The sequence below is a fragment of the Hipposideros armiger genome, unplaced genomic scaffold (genome assembly GCF_001890085.2).
Source record: "Hipposideros armiger isolate ML-2016 unplaced genomic scaffold, ASM189008v1 scaffold_1749, whole genome shotgun sequence".
NCBI lineage: Eukaryota > Metazoa > Chordata > Mammalia > Chiroptera > Hipposideridae > Hipposideros > Hipposideros armiger.
This window is the reverse complement of record NW_017733099.1, coordinates 70210-89812: the sequence shown is the minus strand read 5'-3', so window position 1 is coordinate 89812 and position 19603 is coordinate 70210. Positions and strand designations below refer to the sequence as shown.

Genomic DNA, 19603 nt, shown 5'->3' with positions numbered 1-19603 from the left:
TGGCACCATCATTGCGTTCTTCCCGGGCGAGGCAGATCAGTTGCTGGCTTCTGGACAGCCGCTCATGGCAGCTGCTGGCTGCTCACACTGGCTGCTGGCTGCTGGCTACACGTGGTAGTCCATGGCACCCCACTGCAGGAGTGGCTGCAGCCTACACCGTTGCCGGCGACTCACAGCAGCCCAGCTCCAGGTTGAGCTGTTGTTCAGCATCTTAGCTGTAGAGGGCAGTGTCACTGGCCCTCATATGTGGGATCCTAACCAGGGTCCTCTGGCGTCCCAAGCCAGCTCTTAACCAACGCGCTACTCGGCCAGCCCCTTAAAAACATTCTTTATAACAACATCCAAAAAATAAAATACTTCGGGATAAATTTAACAAAAAGTGTATAAAAACTGTAGTGAAAATTATAAAGCATTGCTGAAAGAAATAAAACAAAACCTAAATAAATGGAATATACACAATGTCTACAGATTGGAAGATGATATTATTAAGGTGTCAATTTTCTCTGTATTAACCTACAGATGCAATGCAATCCCAGTCTAAGCCTCAGCAGGTTTTTTGAAGTAAAGATTTACTAGCTGATCCTCCAGTTTATATGGTAATTCAAAGTACATAGAATAGGCAAAAGAATTTGGAAAAATAAGAACAAGTTTGAAGAACATATGTTATCTGACTTCAAGATTTAATATAAAGCTACAGTAATCGAGAGAATTCTATACTGGTAAAGAATAGACAAAATAGGGCTGGCCTAGTGGCTTAGTTGGTTAAGAGTTAGCTTAAGAGCGCAAGCTCTGAGCAACAGGGCTGCTGGTTCGATTCCCACATGGGCCAGTGATGCTGCACCCGAGCTGAGCTGCCAACAGGTGGCAGGATGACTTAGCTGGTGAGAGCATATGCTCCTAACAACAAGTCTGCCTGTTAGATGGTGGGCTACGCCTACCCGCAACTAAGACTGAACTCAGCACCTTGAGCTGAGCTGCCGCCCTGATGGCTCAGTGGATAGAGCATGCGCTCTTAACAACAAGGCTGCCGGTTCGACTCCTGCATGGGGTGGTGGCTATGCCCACCCCACAACTAAGATCTAACACAGCACCTTGAGCTTAGAGACCACGAGCTGCTGACGGGCAGCCAGATGGCGACTGGTGCCCTCTACAACTAAGACTGAAAAACAAGAACTTGGCTGGTCCCCTTTCCCAATTCCCCAACACTGTTCCCCTCCCCCAATTTCCCAATTAAAAAAAAAAAAAAAGAAGACAGGGCTGGCCGAGTGGCACATTGGTTAAGACGTGGCTTGGGACACCAGCTCTGAACAGTAGGGCCCCTGTTCGGATCCCACATGAGGGCCAGTGACACTGCCCTCTACAGCTAAGATGATGAACAACAGCTCAACCTGGAGCTGGGCTGCGGTGAGTCGCCGGCAACAGCGTAGGCTGCAGCCTCTGCTGCAGTGGGCTGCCATAAGCTACCATGTGTGGCCAGCAGTCAGTGTGAGCTGCCCGCAGCTGGTATGAGCTGCTAAGAGCTGCCATGAGCGGCCATCCAGAGGCAGCCGACCGATCTGCCTCACCCAGGAAGAACACGATGATAATACCAACATGGGCCGTGAAGCAATGTCCTCCACAACTAGACTGAAGAACAAAAGGACAGCAACTTATCTGTTCCCTTTCCCCCGATTCCCCAATAAAATCTTAAAAAAAAAAAAGACAAAGTAGATCAATAGAGCAAAATAGAGGTTCCAGAAATATACCCACACACATACAGTTAAATGACTTTTTCAACAAAGACCACCACCCAAAAAAAAAAAAAAACAATTCAATGGGAAAGAAATTTTTTTCCAGAAAATTATGGAACAGCTATATATATATATGGGATATAAAGTGTTGAGACTTTATTATACATATTACCATTTATTATAAAATGGGCTTTGTGTTAGAAATAATACATTTATTACGATGGCTTTTGCTTCTCTTTTGCCCAGACAGGCTACCATAAAATTGGGCCTATAGTCAGCCTATTGCAGTTTCCTATGGCTTGGGATAGCTTTCATTATAATATGAGGAAAAGTGCTTAGAGGCTGCCCTTAGAAAGGTAAATCTCTAACATAATCTTTATTCAGTAGTCTCTTTGTGGTTCTGCAAAATAGTTATCTTTGAGTGTGGTTTCAGATTCTTGATTCCTTGGGTCAGTCTGTTCTGTAAGAATAGTCTTTCAGCAATTAAAATTTTCCAGGATCCAGAGGTACTGTTTAGAGCCACAGGAGATTATTTATCAAGAGATTCCTTAAGTCCTTGAATAAGGAATTTACTCCCACAAAACAATTATTATCGTAGGCAACTCGCATGAGTTATTTATTACCATTTTTAAGAAAAATGGATGTTAAGCTATGTGTTTCTGTATTTATTCAAAAAAAGAGACTTTTCCTGAGGATGAAACAGTCGTAAAAGTTAGGGTTGTTTTTTTTTGGGTTTTTTGTCATGTTTGTGTTTTATGGATAACTGCAATCAAAGTATTGAAACATACTTTGCCATTAGGTGTGCCCCAGTGTGTTTAAAAGCGTTGGTCAGACTCTGTCAGGGTATTGTTTCGAGGATTCATTCTCTCTATTAAAGAACTTAGAGAAATAAGCAAATCAAAATCCAAAAGAGAGCACCAGAAGTGTTTTACAATTTGAGGGAAATGTTTATGGGGAAAAGTTAAATAGCTTGACATTGTACAATTAAAACTAGTTTGGGAAACATATCTCTATACCGTAAATTAAGCCTTCAAATATACATTAAAATCTTGATTATCTGAAACAAAACCTGGGTATAATGAGCTAATCTGGATATATAAAAGGTTGTCCTACGTATTGAACTCATTTTATTTTAACTGGTTTTGATTGCAAAAAGTTTTATGTACCTTCCAAAATTGAATATATATGTGTATGTGTGTGTGTGTATATATATATATATATATTCTATGTTATATGTTATATAATATATATATATAATATATGTGTGACTTGAATTATTCTAATTCAGAGTAATCTGTCTGAACATTACTTAATATAATATTACTATCGGTTAATATACTGTTATTAGGAGAGCTGGTTGCCCCTATTCTAAATCATGTTAACTGCTGTTTTGAGTCTTTTTTCCTCCTGATTTTACTCTTATCTTCTTTGTGGTTATTTTCTTAACCTTGACCTATGTTTCTAGTTACAAACAGATTTTACACACACACACACACACACACACACAAACTGGGGGTGACAAAAAAATACATACAAGTTGGTCAGTGTTATTCAAGCAGTAGTTCGCCGTAATCAGAAGTGTCTGAACGCTGATGGTAACCACTTTGAGCACCTCTTGTAATTGCAGATGTCAAATGTGACTTGTATTCATCTTTTGTTATTGGTATATTGAGTATTACAATTTTAATACTGTTTTCCTTTCTTAAAATGTATATACATTTTTTTGGCATCCTATGTATGTATGTATGTATGTATGTATGTATGTATGTATATACATACATACATACATATACACATATATATATGATTTACATGAAAGGAAACAAGTTTTACATGCTTTCAAAATGGGGAGAAAAAGACTAATTTGAATTATTTTAATTCAGGGTCACCATTCTAAACATGAATTAATATAATATGCTGCCATCAGTTAATACACTGTTGTTCTGAGGGCTGTTGCCCCATCCTGTATCATCTTAATCTATGGCTTCTTGAGTCTTTTTTTCCTCCCTAGTGTTTTCTCTCTTTTCTTTGTAGTTAGTTCTTACCTTGACCTAAATGTTTCTATTTATAAAGGGATACTTCTTACTTTCAGGGTTTTGTTTTTGCTTCAAATGCGAGAAATTGGATACCAGATTATCAAAATAAACTAATTTGCAGAGGGAGCTGGGAAAGAGTATTTTGAGAGGTGTCTGCCATGCTAAGCATGGGTCCCACCAGTTCATAAAACTGAGCTGCTAGATTACTGATGATCTTGTATCTGCTGCAACCCCAGTCATGTGAGATTTAGCTGCAGCAGTGGTAGGATTAGGCCTCTAGTTTGTGCAGATGTTAGACAGCCTCACAGACTACATGGAGGGCTCACAATAGAAGCCACAGGAAGCAGAAATTGGTCATTGTCTCGTCCCAAATTGTAAGAGGCAGCGGCCCCTTCCTTAGCACACACGATCTCTGTGTAGGTTCTGGGCTTTCTCTAGAAAACCTCCTTTTCTCTGCCTTAACTCGCCTTGAGTCATGGCTCCCCTAACAATTTTGTGTAGTGAAAGTGGCTATTATATGGACTTTTGTTGTTAATACCTCCTTGCTTTAGTATGGGTTTCTCCATTATAGATAAAAGGTTTTGTGAGTTTAGGATATTTAGTTACTAGATAGAGAAAAGGCACCACAATGAAAGCTTTTTCAGTTATTTAATACAGCTTTCACATCTTTTAATATTAAAAAGTAAGTTCATCTTTTAAAATTTTGAGTGACCGGTTTATTTATTCACTATTGCCCAGGTTTCTGAAGCTACAGGAAGGCTCTTATATACATCTTGTGCTTTTAAGTTTTAGTCAGAGTTCATAGGACCCCTTAAGTGGTATAATTACCAACTATTATATACATAATGCAGCTTTTTAAAAAAGGATTCCCCCCCTCCCCATTTAACATTCACTGTTTAAACAATTCAGTGTGGAAATAGGTTATAACTGACCTATCTACATTTAGTTCTAGTAACTGCTCAAAAGAATGAGTACCATTTCTAAGGAAATATCAAAAAGAAGTACTAACTTAGTTTTCCAGAAATAATTATGATTATTTCATATAGTTGAAGAACTGATTGATGTGGACTCAAACCTACTTGATTTCACATTTTTAAATTAAAACAAAAATTTTAATGGGGTGGTAAAATACTAGCTTATCTTAGAAGCATTACAAACTTGTCTAAATACCCTTTTCAAGGCCCTGACGTGGAACTTGGATCTTGCTAGGCAGGCTTTTTTGTGGGCGTATTAATTCACATTCCACCTGTCAGGGTACCTATAGGTAAGAAATGAAACCACACCCTCTGTTCTGACCTTTTCCTCAGGGGACACTGACTAGAACTTTGGCTCAGCATCAGAGGCTATTTGAATAGCTCAGTTCCGAAGAGCTTTTACTTTTGAATTGAGTGAAGCAGCAAGAACCGGGGAAATAATATTGCAGCTGCGTTTCTCAGGACTGCTACTATGGAGATTTAAAACTTGATCTTTCCTGCTAGACTCGACTTTGGAAGGCTTACTTATTTCTATAGACATATTTCCACAGTTGTGTTTTTTTTTTGCTCAGCTATTTACATATTTATATTTTTTATTTTTCCATTCTTCAAGGATTTAGTTAATCTAGTTTAAAAGGTGTTTGCTTACTTTTATTTTTGTTTTTTGTTGTTGTTTTCCAGTTTTGTCTTGTTTTTTATGAAGACTGAAAGATCTAGTTTTTTTTTAGATTTGTGAGGTTTTTCTTTTGTTCAGTTTTATCAGTTTTGTAATGTTTATTTGATAGTGCTAAAAAGAAACTTTTATACTGCAATGATAGGTCTTGATAAATTAAAAAGAACTTTTTAATGTAGAAAACTGATAAAACAAACGAGGAAAATTGTCAGCTGCGTCTCCTAGAATGGATTCTTACAGAACCTATTTAGCAAGTGTCAAACTCAGTGGCTCATGGTTGGAAGAACAAGATGAAGACATATATGAGGTTGAATCTCGTGTGCCTTTACCTCATCCTTTTCCTCTATGTGAACATTTGGATGAAAATAACTCCGTAATTATTAATACTTCTATTTTTCATTTTATTCATAAAAGAAATGGACACATATTAAAGCTTATTTCTAAAATTTCACTGCCTACCCCTCCTTATTCAGTAAGTATAAAAAATGTGTGTTTTATACTTTTAGCTTTAGTTTATACTTTGTTTTAATACATTTAGTTAAAAAAAACTTTGTTGAAAAATGAAATTTAAATGTCTTTAGTCGGGGTAAATGGAATAGAATCTTGTTTTGTTGTTTGATGTGTTACTACTCATTCATCCTGGATGTATTGAAGGGCTAAATTTGGTCTGAGAGTCCCAACTTGGCTATGTTTTTAATTCCAGAAAGCAGAATGAGATAATATTACAGTTCTCCCATGCCACGCAAGCTGTTTAAAGGGATTCTGCTTGTCCTTAAGAATCGTGCTTTTGTATGTTTATGATGCCAATCCTGAGTAAAAATGGAACGATTATATTTGAGGGAATTGGCACTCTGAACCCTATAACAGCTAAGTGAATTGACATTGACCCAATTAGGAAATGTTTACAATCATATGGCGTATTGGCTGTAGTTCCAAACAAGGAAAAAGGGACCTGGATTCTAATTTTAATTTTATTGCTAGCTCCCTAAAGAACTTATTTTCAGTGTTTTTAATATGCCTACTAATCCTGTGAGGAAGTACTTTGTTTTGCTATTTCTGTGAAATGTGTTTTATTAACAGTGTTCAGGGTAAGTATTTAGCGTAATCAGTGTTTCAAGTTCATTTGAGACTTAAATATGTTGTGAATGATTCACTACAAGGTATTCAGCACTTTTTATGACTTTAGTCGCTTTAACTATAATACACTAGCTAATATTTAACAAGCCAGATGGTTTTCAGAACAGTTTTGTGACCGCCCCTGAAACTTTTATATTAAAGTGACAGAATATTTACTGATGTTTTATACATACTTTTAAGATTTCTTAAATTATTTGAAAATATTGAATATGAAATTTTTATATATTTCGTATTTAGTTGAGTGTTAGGTATAGGCAGAACATAGGTATTAGGATTAAATCATATCTTAACTGGATAAAAGAGGTTTTTTTTAAGTATTAATGTAAAGTATTTAGAAGAACATTTGAAGGGAGTCTCTCATTCTAATAAAATGCTGGTATAATAAATGAAATTTGTTTACTAGATTTACTGTATTTGATTCTTCCAATTTTTTTGTTTTGTTTGTAAAACAAGTTTTTTCTTCTGGTTTTATGGTAAATATTTAAATGCACTTTAAGGCTGGGTTAGATGCTGTCAAGAAGTAGAATACAGAAGCAAAGACTTATTTAATTTTCTTATCTAAAGCAAGAATATATTTTGTTGTAAGTGCTCTGTTGTATTTGTACAATAAAGTTGAAAAAGGAAAAAGAACTCATATTTTTAGTTAGAGCTTTGAACTTTTTTAGCCATTTCATGTATTTATCAGGCAACCATTTTATAATGTACAGAAAGAAATTACATGTGTACATGTAGAAACAATATATTTTTAAAATATAGGCTCTGACTGTAAATTTAGGAAAGTAGTTGTATAAAATTAGTTTATAGTTTATGGTCATGTTTCTTTGTAATAAAAATTAATGTATATTATCCACACTTAAAGGAAAATACCCTTTTACCAGTCTAAAGTAAATATATAAAATTTTTATCTTTGATGAGGTAACAACATATTATGATATATATTTTAGGAAATATTTTGTGATTTAAAATATGCTTAATATTCCATTATGAGTCTTAAATATACATATTATTTCCAAGTATTAAGTTGTGAATGATATTTAAAACATCCTATTAAAATAAGAATAATTGCATACTAGATATTTTAGAAATTGAGTTAGAGTGACCATAAAAAACTTTGTTAATCACTCTAAAATCTCCACTGTGGCAAATACCACTCAGCTGTAAAGAGCAGACAACTTTAAGAATAAAATATTCTTAAATATTATCATAATTTTATAATACATTATTGATACCTGACTATAAATTGGAAACCACTAGTTGATTCATATTTTAAGCTTAAAACGTAATATTTTTCTAATTAAGCATATATAAATTGACACATTCTTATGACATTATTGTGAGCCTGTTATTAATATATATGGTCATTACTTTTTAAAAAAAATTGTAGTCAATTTGAGCTCCGTTTTTTTCCTGTGTAATTGTTTCAATAAAAACAGATAAGGAGTCAGCAGCCCAGAAAACTAAGGCAGAGATAGTGTTTTTCTGCAGTTTCATGCAGCTGCTAACAATGATCACTGTTTTCTGAGAGCTTTGGCCTTGAGTCTGTACAATACTTGAATATCATCTAAAAGTTGTATAAGAATGTACTCAGTATGTCCCGGTGACAACATTTTAAGGAGGCTGTGTTTATGGGTAATGCTCTGTATTCTGAGGTTTTGAAAATAAAGTAAATGTATTTAGAGTCTTGTATATGTTTCACAAATGGGTAGAACATAAGGCTTCTTAGTTAAAACATGGGTTATAAATGTAATTTCATTTTGTTTTGCCACTGATTTATTCATTGATGTCATTGTATTTATTATATATAATTAGTTCCTTACAGTATGTTGTGACACAGTTAATAAGTAAATGTTAAATATAAAAGAAATATTTATCATATAGCACATAGTTACTACATAAAATTCTTTAGCAAATACAAAAAGAACCTTTGTGTCATTAACTTTATGTCTCTCTTTATATGATAGAATATAGATCATATAGATGTAGTGATGTAAAGTGGTTTATTTCCAAAAGAAGTATTTTGTTGTTGTTCAATAAAACTAGAATGCGTCTTTTATGGAAACACTTAATCTAGTTGTCTACTGACTTATCCCACCTACTAATGGTAGCATGTACTAGAAATAGTAAATGAACTACAATTCAACAGTATATCTTTATTTTTATTTAAAATCCTTTTGTTAAGCTTTAATGGGGAATGACACTGGTACTCCCAGCACTTCACTTGTCTTCCTTCATATGTATAATTTCCCTCCTTCTTTAGCTCGAACATGCAAAAGTTACACAGACAGAGTTGATGCGTGAGTCATTTAGACAGAAACAAGAAGCGACCGAGTCCCTTAAGTGCCAAGAAGATCTGCGAGAGCGCCTTCATGAGGAGTCCAGGGCCAGAGAGCAGCTGGCTGTGGAGCTCAGTAAGGCTGAGGGTGAGCAACGTGCCGTTGGCAACGGAGGGTGGAGAAGTCTAAATATAGAGATTTTGATGCAAGCCTGGTTTGGAAACCACCAATCTACTCTAATTTTGAGTGACTGTTGAAAAGTAGTTCTAATTTGTCTTCAAATTACCCCAAATGATTTTTACAAATATATTTTTAATTATAAAAACTACTTTATAGAATTACAGAAAGTATAAAGAAATTTTAGAAAAGGCAAAAATGGATGACGGTGAGCTGTTAACCATTCTCCCACCTCCCTAAGACAACTCTTGTAATTTAAAGATGAGGAAACTGAAGCTAAGAGATGTTAATCAGTTGTTCAAGGTCACCATTAAACGGTGAAGCCAGGCTTTAAGGCTCCAAAGCCCCATGCTGTTTATATTCTGCCATGCTGTTGTGGGTGTTGGCCCTCTAGAATCACTTAAAATATCAGCTTTCTCTAGTATATTTAAAATGTGATTCAGCTCCCAAGCATCTGATTTATATTAAGCTTTCTAGGAACCTATCTATTTATATCTATTTAATAAAATGAGTTATACCCACATTATATGATACATTAGCATAGCAAAGCAATTAAAAGTTCAGAGGGGTTTCATATTTAGGCACAATGGTTAACAAGAAAATGGCTGGATTGAACATAACCTTGTTGTCTATTAGCAGCAAATTCATCTGAGACTTTTAATAGGTTGGAATGATTTGAAGTTTTGCTAGCAGTACATCCCTTTTATTGTTATGTAAAACCTAATGGTAAAATTTGAAATAAGTAATAATCCTATTCCCTGTTAATTTTTTAGGTGTCATTGATGGCTACGCAGATGAAAAAACTCTTTTTGAAAGGCAAATTCAGGAAAAAGCTGATATAATAGATCGACTTGAGCAGGAGTTGTTATGTACAAGTAGTAGATTACAAGAATTGGAAGCAGAGCAACAGCAGCTCCAAGAAGAGAGAGAATTACTGTGCAGACAGAAGGAGGCTATGAAAGCAGAGGCAGGCCCAATTGAACAGCGTATGTATTTTTAGACTTCGTATGAAATATTCTTTAAAAGTTCAAGGTGTCTTCCCCCCCCCCCCCCCCATGCATTATTCGTGTATTTTATAGGGGGATTAAAAAATTGTAAGAAAATCTATTGATAAACGTCTTACTAGCCAACCATGTGGAATCAGGATTTTTTTTTTCTTTTTCCTCTAGCAGCTTTAATGGAAAAAGATAATTCTTTACTTTTCCTCAAACCTCTGCCCCAAGAGAAAGCTGCACATAGTGAGACAGGATATTTTTTAAACTGTGTGATATTGAGTTCTTTTAATAGCAGAAAGGCAGCAAAAATGTATACTTGGATTAAATAACTAAGAGCACTGATCTGACACTAGTAGTGAGCAGGTGGGGGTGGAGTTCAGCCTGCAAGAGAATAGAGGAAAAGGCCAGTGGCTGTTAGAAGCAGGCTGACATCTAGTTTGATCTAAGGAGTTCAAAGAATATACAAATTTACAGATAACCTTTAATCTTTTCTTAAACAAAAAAGTAGATAACATCTTGAAGTATGTTTAGCGGTAAAAACATAAATGTTAGTCTTTGTAACAGTGGAACTGTAAATCCTTTTTATCATATCCTCTCACTTTTATATTACACATGTAGTTGGAATTGTGTGTAGTTTTACTAGTTGAGTTTTATCAATTTAGAAATACAACATATATTTTTGTAATATGGTGAAGTTGTTTCTGGTTGCTTAAATTTCTTTAATACAGGTTTATAGAGTTGAAATTTTTAATGTAGAAAGTATACATGTCACACATATAAAATGTTCAGGTAACACTAGAATGTTACCAATGATAATGTTACCAATGATAGTAATCAATGATTTCAACTTTTACTTCTAATTCTTTTGTGTGTGTGTGTTGTCCTATTTCAGAAAATAGAAGACATGTAAATTATATTTTTGTTCTTGTGTGTATTTTTGTTTTTGTTTTTTTCTATTTGTATAGGACTAGTAGATGCTGCAGTCGATGCAGCACCTGGATCAGGTGTGTTTATACATTTGCATGGCCAATCTTTGGGTGGTAAATTTACAACTCCAAAAATTGGGTCACCGTTGGATTTTCAACCAACTAACATATCTCTAATTTTGCTGTTGTGTTTCTTATAGTTTTTCTCTTTAACAAAGTCTTTTCTTACAATAAAAGTACATACTCATATTTGAAATTAACCATTAAGGTTCATAGTCATCATCATCTTATTATATCTATTTTTCCACAGAGTTTAAGACCATTTTGATTTTTTTAAAGAAAACATTGGTTTATTAAAACATTTTTTCTTTAACATATNTGGCAATAATAATAGTTCACTTTGTTTAGGTCTGTGCTGGAAAGTACAAAGTATTTTAAATAAATGCCTTGTGTTATTAATCTTTATGCTGTCCCTGAGAATAGGCTTTATTATCATCTTCATTTTACAGATAGGACTAAACCAAGTCTTAAGGGAGATTAAAGTAACTTGCTCATGGTCTCACAGTAAGTGATTTACCAAGAATTCCTCTAATTTATTTCTCTGATTCTGGAGCTCTGTGATGCTGTACTGCCAAAGCACGGGGGCATGTTTTGCCTTGTTAGTAGAAGTATTAAAAACTGTTATTCAATATTTATTGAGCTCTTACTGTGTGTAGACCATCACTGTCCAACTAGCACTAGACAAACTTCAAGGAATCTACTAACTCAGGAGACATATACACATTTGAAAGAGATAAAAAAACTTAAAAAGAAAACACAAATAGGTGCAAGTTAATGTAATCCAAACAGTCTAGATACCATTTGGTAGCTAAATTAAACAAGACTAAAAGAAATAGCTATCATTCTGTTTTTAAACCGTAATATTCTTCTGGGTTGGGGTTGTTACAGATTCAGTAATAAGACAGCCTGGGACTGAAACTGGAGTCTGGTGGAATAAAAGGAAAGAATGCCCTACAGTGTCATTTTGGGGAATTGAAGGCTTGCTGTGATGCCTCAAGTTCAGCTATTTATAACAAGAATGTTAGTACTTTAAACCAGTGCTTCTCTAACTTAATGTGCATATGAATCCCCTCGGGATCTTGTTAAAATGAAGATTCTGCCTCAGTAGATCTGAGGTGGGGCTTCAGAATCTGTGCATCTCACATATTCCCAGGTGATGCCAATTCTGCTCCAGGGAACACACTCAATAGCAAGGCTTTAGATCACAGAGCTAAGTATGTGACCTTAAACTATTGTATCACAAAAAAAAAAAAAAAAAAACCATGTGAGGTAGGGCAGCAATTTTGAACTTAACACATCTCTGTATATGTTGAAATAGTACCTTGTCATTAAANCAGCATCTTAGCTGTGGAGGGCAGTGTCACTGGCCCTCATATGTGGGATCCGAACCGGGGTCCTCTGGCGTCCCAAGCCAGCTCTTAACCAATGCGCCACTCAGCCGGCCCCAAATATGTTTAACTCTTGCAGCCTATGACTTTTTCAAAATGCTGTTTCTAAATCAAGATGTATATAAGATGATGGTGTCAATAGAATCACTGAAATTTAGTATAGAGATTTTGGTTGATTTATATTAACATCTAAATCAGTATCGTTTTAAAAGCAAAGCTAATTTCTATAGATTCCTAGTCCTGAGTACAGTGTTGGCAAACCAGTTAGTATAAAGACTTGAGGGTTATGTTTCTTCCATTTTCTTCATTAGAGGATTGTTTTACTTTGCTATATATACTTTTGTGTGATTAGTATTAATAATAATAGCTAACACTTCTATAGTGTTTATCATACCCTAGGCACTATTCTTCACATATATTAACTCATTTGGTCCCACAGTAACTCTTAGAGATCAGTACTATTACTATTTCCAGTTTATACATAAGGAAATTGAAGGACATCATAAGTGTCACATGGAGATAAGTAGCAGAGGTAGGATTTGAACTCAAATCTCTGCTCTTAAGCACTATACCACACTGCCTCTCCTACTGTCAGTTTTCCCTAGATAAACATACATGTAAACATGCAAGACTAACTCAGGAATATGGATCTTAATAAGTAAGACTAACAGGAAATTCTGATTGCAGTTGTATTTCTTTTTCTGTAGCTCTTACTTGCCTTGGTTAAAGATTTGCAGTATTTGATCTTCATGTGTATTTGTATGCATATATAGTGACTTTATGGGTTTAGAATAAATTAATTTTTGCCTGAGGTGAGTTATTTCTATGCTACAACTTAAACAGATTCTGTCCTTTTCCTCATAGTAAAAGTGGATTTTTTAAAAAAATTTTTTGGTGGTCATTTGATGAGGTGTTTTCACAAAAATATTTTTTTAGTGATAGGACATGTTCATTTTGTTAATTCTGTATAATTTTATTGATACTACTTATATAGGAATATGTTATTTTGGTATTTTCATAGGAATATTTTTTCCCTTTTTACATGTGTTTGAAATAAAACCCTGATCTTTTATTTCATGAACGTAAAATTTAGTTATGGGTGATTTCACTATCATAACGTCATTGTGATTTAACTTAGTATATTTTTGCATTTATAAACAGAATTACTACAGGAGACAGAAAAACTAATGAAGGAAAAACTAGAAGTACAATGTCAAGCTGACAAAGTACGTGATGACCTTCAAAAACAAGTAAAAGCTCTAGAAATAGATGTTGAGGAACAAGTCAGCAGGTTTATAGAGCTGGAACAAGAAAAAACTGCTGAGCTAATGGATTTAAGACAACAAAACCAAGCACTGGAAAAGCAGTTAGAAAAAATGAGAAAATTTTTAGATGTAAGTATTCTCAACTTAAATATTGATTTTTCTCAGTGGAATGCTACCTGCTGTTATTCTAGGATGTGAATTTTAAATTATGAAGAGATTCATGAATTCTAATATTTTCATCTACATGTATCTTCTACCAATTAATTGAAAAGTACTATTCCAATTAAAAATTCTAATTGTTGTGCAAAAATCAGAATTAAAAGCAGTACAGGTAGGTTATGAAGAAGCCCTACTAGTTAGCCTTTCCAAGTTAAGAAGTTAGGAAGTTTGTCCTAGTCTTTTGTTTAACCAACAGCCAAAGCTGGTGAGGATCCTAAGAGCTAATAAGCCACATGCAGGTAACAGTGTGCCCTTGGAAACAAGGGACTGGAACAGTTGTCATACTGTCATTACTCTCTTCCCAAAAGATGTTACTTCTCTATTTTCATGTGGATTTTTTTCTTTGGGGTTTCATTTAAGCCTGATGTTCTCTTCACACATAGAGAATCAAGACTCTTAAACATTTTATAATTTTAGGTGTAAAACCTAAATTAGGATTAAAGAAATTTATTTACTAAACAATTTGTTCTATTTATTTTTTTAATAACTAAATTAACAATAGAATTCCTTCTTTGTTCCAAAAAAGTAAATTTGGTTTAAGGGAAATATTTTTATTTCATTTCGTATTTTACATGACTCGAATAAAAAGAAATGATGTGCTTCAAATAATACTTAAATGCTTAAATTTTTATAAAAGAGCCCAAGTAAGCTCTGTGCCATATTAAAAAAAAGAATATTATCTTTTTAAACCTTTTGGTTTGGGGTATTTGGTGATCATCACTTGTTTGTCTTCAAACAAAACTATACCTACAATTAAAGGGAAATAATAGCTTTAATAAATATTGTTTCTTCAGTTACTATTTTATTATTGTTAAACTCCAGGAGCAAGCCATTGATAGAGAACACGAGAGAGATGTATTCCAACAGGAAATACAGAAACTAGAACAGCAACTTAAGTTCGTACCTCGATTCCAGCCTATCAATGAACATCAAACTAGAGAGGTAAGAACTTTACTAATAATGTCTACCTTATAATAATTTGTATATTGTATGCAAAATAAAATGCATAGTGTGAAAAACTGACAAGAAATTCTTTCTATTGTATGTAAATCTTCAGATTCAGAAAATTAAATTTTACTTCAACATTAGAAGGTTCTTAAAAACCTTTAAATTATTTGTATCGCAATTTGCAATCATTACCACCTGCTTTATGTTCTACTGTTGTCCAGTGTAACAAGCTTTCCTACTCATTTTTCTATTCCCAACAAAACTGATCAAAAGAGTTTTCTGTGTTCACTGTCTGCTTCCCCATCTCTTATTTTCTTCTCAGTATACTTTAGTGAAGTTTCTAACCCTTCTGTCTCAGTGGAGTTTCTTATCCTCTACTCCATTGAAACTGTTCTGGGAAGGTTACCCCTCATTGCTATGGCCAGTAAGCACCTCTCTGTCTTTATTGTACTTGACCATTCAGATGCATTCATTAAGCCTTCTTCCTGAAACACTGCCTTCTCTTGGCTTCTGTGACACACCTAATTCATTGGTCTTTCTCTAGTTTTTGTTTTTGACCCAAAATAAATGATGGAGTACACTAATCTTAGTCTTGGGCGCCCTTTTCTTCCCTCTTTATATTGTCTTCCTAGGCCGTTGTCTTCCCAGTGACTCCACATTTGTATCTCCAGCCCTAGCATCTCCGTTGAGCCCCAGACTTGACTATTCAGCTGCTCACTCTATGTCTCCATTTAAATGTCTCAAAATTAGCATGTTCAGAAGAGAGCTCTTAATTCCTGATTAGCCTCCATCAAGAAAGTCAAGAATAAAACATGTTCCTTCTTTATTTCAGTAGATTTTATTTCATCTCCGTCCTTCTCGTAGCTAAGACCTAGAATTCATCCTTGACCCTACCTACTCTTTTTTCTCAGCTCCTACTTCTCACCTGTTGGTGAGTCAGGTTTCACTACATTTTCCTATTCTTTCCGCTTTGCTTTATCTCCCAAAATCCTAGCTGTCATCATTCTTTGCCTAGATGATTTTGATAGCCTTCTTACCACCCTCCCTGCTTCTACTTTTTCACCCCAACTGTCCATTTTCTCCTCATATGGGAACATAGCCAGAACTCCGTATTTACCAAATGAATGCTACATGAATGAGGGAAGATTCGTTGTACAAATTGCTAAAGATGGCTTGTCATAGTTATAAAGAGATAGTGCTTGGGGATAGACCAGGGGTCAGCAAGCTTCGGCTTGTGAGCCACATGCGGCTCTTTGGATACGTTCCGCCTCAAAGTTTGCCGACCCCTGGAAGAGCCAATCCTGTCCCTCACAACAATTTAAAAATTATTCGAGAGCCATAAAACAAATGAAATCACCATTATGTGAATAATATCCTTTAAAAATTTTATAAATGAAACTGTGATAGTTTTATTTTCATTTTCAATTTTACTTCAGAGCCACATGTAGGTACCCAAAGAGCCGCATGTGGCTCGCAAGCGGCAGTTTGCTGACCCCTGGTGGCTCTTCTGTGTCAAAAGTTTGCTGACCCCTAGATTAGACCATCCCATTTTGAATCATGGCTTTGCCATTTACTAGGTGTGTGACATTAAGTCACTTTCTAAAACTTGTTTACTCGCCTCATAGGTGCAGTGGCTGGTTACATAGTGAACATTTAAATTTAACTCTTGTTATTTATGAAAATAATTTTTATTTTTAAAAAATTTACAGTATAGGGCCGGCCGAGTGGCTCAGTTGGTTAAGAGCTCGCTCAAGAGTTTGAGCTCTGAGCAACAGCAGTTCCGTTCCCAGCCAGAGCTGAGCCGCCGTGGAGCTGCCAATAGGTGGCAGGATGGCTCAGCTTAAAAAAAAAAAAATTTTTTTACAGTATATAATTTTGATGCCGTTTACTGGGTTTTTTTTTTCTCTTAAAAGCATTTCAAAGAAGTATAAAATGCTTATAAACTTGTTATAGTAAAATATTATCTACATTCCCGTGGAATAGAAGTAATCTGATATAGAACAGCCTTATCTGCTAGAACGGTAGAAAATTATCAATTTCCACAGAGTTTGTAGTTAGGTCATCATTTCTAATAAACATATTTTCACCTTTTGAAATACAACCGTGTGATGGTTGAAACTCAGAAGGATATTGAAGTTCTAGAACTTACTGCCATTCCTATTATTTGCTTTCTTATCTTTGAAAAGTGACCAGCTTCATTCATGAAACTTCAAGAAACAAACAAGGATGTGTACATGTGATTCTCTCCAGGAACACTGTGATCCACTTGTTCTCCCCTTGCCATGCCAGATCTGATGCCCCAGCTTCTGATTTTCTCAAGATCAAAAAAACCCAACTATAATAGTATATTGTGCCACTTTGCTGTAGCTGTTTTGTTGTCTTTTCCTTTACCTTTACTCCAAATCTTAGTCTACCCATTATTAAAGTTTCTCCTCAGTGGCTTCATTACTCTCATCATCAAACATATATTATTAATAGGTAAGCTTACATTTATTTTAATGTTTTGAGGAACAAGTGTCATTTTTAGATTATTTCTTCAAAATATCTCACTGAAATAGGGTAAAATTCCTTTTTTTTCTTCCTATCACATTTATTTAGTAAGCTTTCTCTCTTCACTTGATCAGAACTAATTTCATAAGCTATCTTATTCAGTCTTCCTTTATCCTTCCATCACAGAGCCATTAACTTGAATGATCAGAATCACTTTCAAGGTACACAGAGCCCTTTCACCACCCCACCTTCTCATCTCTATTTTGGGCTGATGGAACGTGTAGGCTGAAAAAGCTTTCCAAGTGATTGTATTAAAACTCCTCCATCCCCTCCCATCCCTGCGGTATTTAGAACCATTGTGCTATTATGTGTTGATGATAACCATTTGTGGAAAGAAAAGTAGAATCCATGAAAGATTTTTTAAGGTAATCTCATCTCACATAAGTGTATGAGTTGGTACTGTGTAAACTTGTCATCTTTATTAGGTTTTAGTGTGGTTATGCCGTTAGAGGTTGTAATTCAACATTATTTAAAAATTATTTTTTTTCCTCCTAGCTGGAGAAAGTCTTAGTCTTAAAATGAAAAACTTTTTTAAAGGCCTAGTGAAAGCATGTCTCATACTATTCTAGTGCTGCTTAGTTTTATCCACTTACAAAATGTCACCATAGTTGAAGACAGTAGTTGGTATCCTTATCAAAAATAAAATTAGCCCAGCATCTAAAAATACTTTTGCAATGAGGATAGATGTGTTATTAGCTTCCTGAAATTTTTCATTTTACGGTTTTTGCTTATTATATTTCCAGGTTGAACAGTTAACAAATCATCTGAAAGAAAAAACAGACAAGTGCAGTGAGCTTTTACTGTCCAAAGAGCAGCTGCAGAGGGATATACAAGAACGGAATGAAGAAATTGAGAAACTGGAGTTCAGAGTAAGGGAACTGGAACAAGCCTTACTCATTAGTACAGACACTTTTCAAAAGGTGGGACATTTTCTTTGGGTTGATTTTTATAAGGGTTTTAATGCAGATTACTCTTAGTTAAACGAACATTTTTTTTAAATAAAAAAATGTTGTTGACTTTTTTATTGATGTTGTTATATAATGTATATGTCTTCATTGACATCGTAGCCAATTCTGTTTACTCTTATCTCCACATGTTGCTTGCATACCTCAGTCCTGAAAAAGGCAGATTAGTGAAACCAGACTTAATTACCCTCTTAACCATCAACAAGGTTGTGATTCTGAAATAAGAGCCACATGAAAAAGCTTTGGGCACCAGTTGAGGCTGATGTTTTACCCCAGACTAAGGAATGAGACCTATTCCCGCTGTCCTGCAGAAAGGAAAAGTGAATAAAAGAAGAGCAGGAGGAGGAAGCCCGGGAGAGGGGCAGATGAGGGGACAGCCTTTATTTTATCTGAGGAATGAATTGTTAAAAGTGTCAAACATTCCTGTGTAAAATACAGTCAAGACTGAATATCTGTAACTTTTTGATTCACTAATGTAGATTATCTACTTCTAATTAGAGAAAGAGTTGCTACTTCTCCAATTAAAAAGAATAATCAAGGTTTAATGTCTGAAATTTTGAGAACATTTTTATGTATTTAAAGGCAGAGGACCGAAAACAGTTTGGAGCTCTAGAAGCTAAAGCAGAATTGTCCCTAGAAGTGCAATTGCAGGCTGAGCGAGACGCTATTGACAGAAAGGAAAAAGAGGTAAGGAGTTTATTTTTAATGACAAAATGTGGTTAGAATTATTATGAATAAGTCACCTTGAAGGTATCATTTGAACAGAGTGGAGTTTATGGCCTAAAACCAAAGTTTGGACTGTTTCTTTGCTCATTGCCTAAGTTGACCTTGAAGACAGTAAACATTTGAACAGATAGCTGGTGTGTGAGGAAGAGTGTTCCAGGTAGAGGGGACAATGAGTGCAAAGACCTTGATGTAGCAAGAAGTTCTGAAGGCAAAAAGAAGGCCAATTTGATAGATATGAAGTGAGAGAAGCGGAGAATCAAGACAGAAACACTGTTGTTAAGGCTGAAGGCGGTATCTTTCTTTTCTTCTGACCTTACCATGGGCTTTGAATTATTGCCACTTTGCTGTGGGGTTGTTTGGTTTTTTTAAGTTTTATAGCCCTGGGAGATCATCGTGCTGTTTTAAAATATACTAAACATTAAGAGCGTGAGCTCTGAGCAGCAGGGCCGCCGGTTTGATTCCCACATGGGCCAGTGACGCTGTGCCTGAGCTGAGAAAAAATTTTTTTAAAAATCTAAAATATACTAAACAATATACAGTTTTCTTAATATAAAAGATAAA

General features: G+C 35.0%; 1 protein-coding gene across 1 annotated transcript in view; it reads left to right on the top strand.

Moving 5' to 3' along the window:
• Positions 1-19603, top strand: part of AKAP9 (A-kinase anchoring protein 9) — a 158071-nt gene that overhangs the window by 89958 nt on the left and 48510 nt on the right. The window contains exons 19-24 of the mRNA XM_019634580.1: positions 8808-8970; positions 9774-9986; positions 13531-13763; positions 14676-14795; positions 18095-18271; positions 18899-19003. Coding sequence (XP_019490125.1) covers positions 8808-8970; positions 9774-9986; positions 13531-13763; positions 14676-14795; positions 18095-18271; positions 18899-19003 — 1011 coding nt within the window. The remainder of the gene's footprint in view (positions 1-8807; positions 8971-9773; positions 9987-13530; positions 13764-14675; positions 14796-18094; positions 18272-18898; positions 19004-19603) is intronic.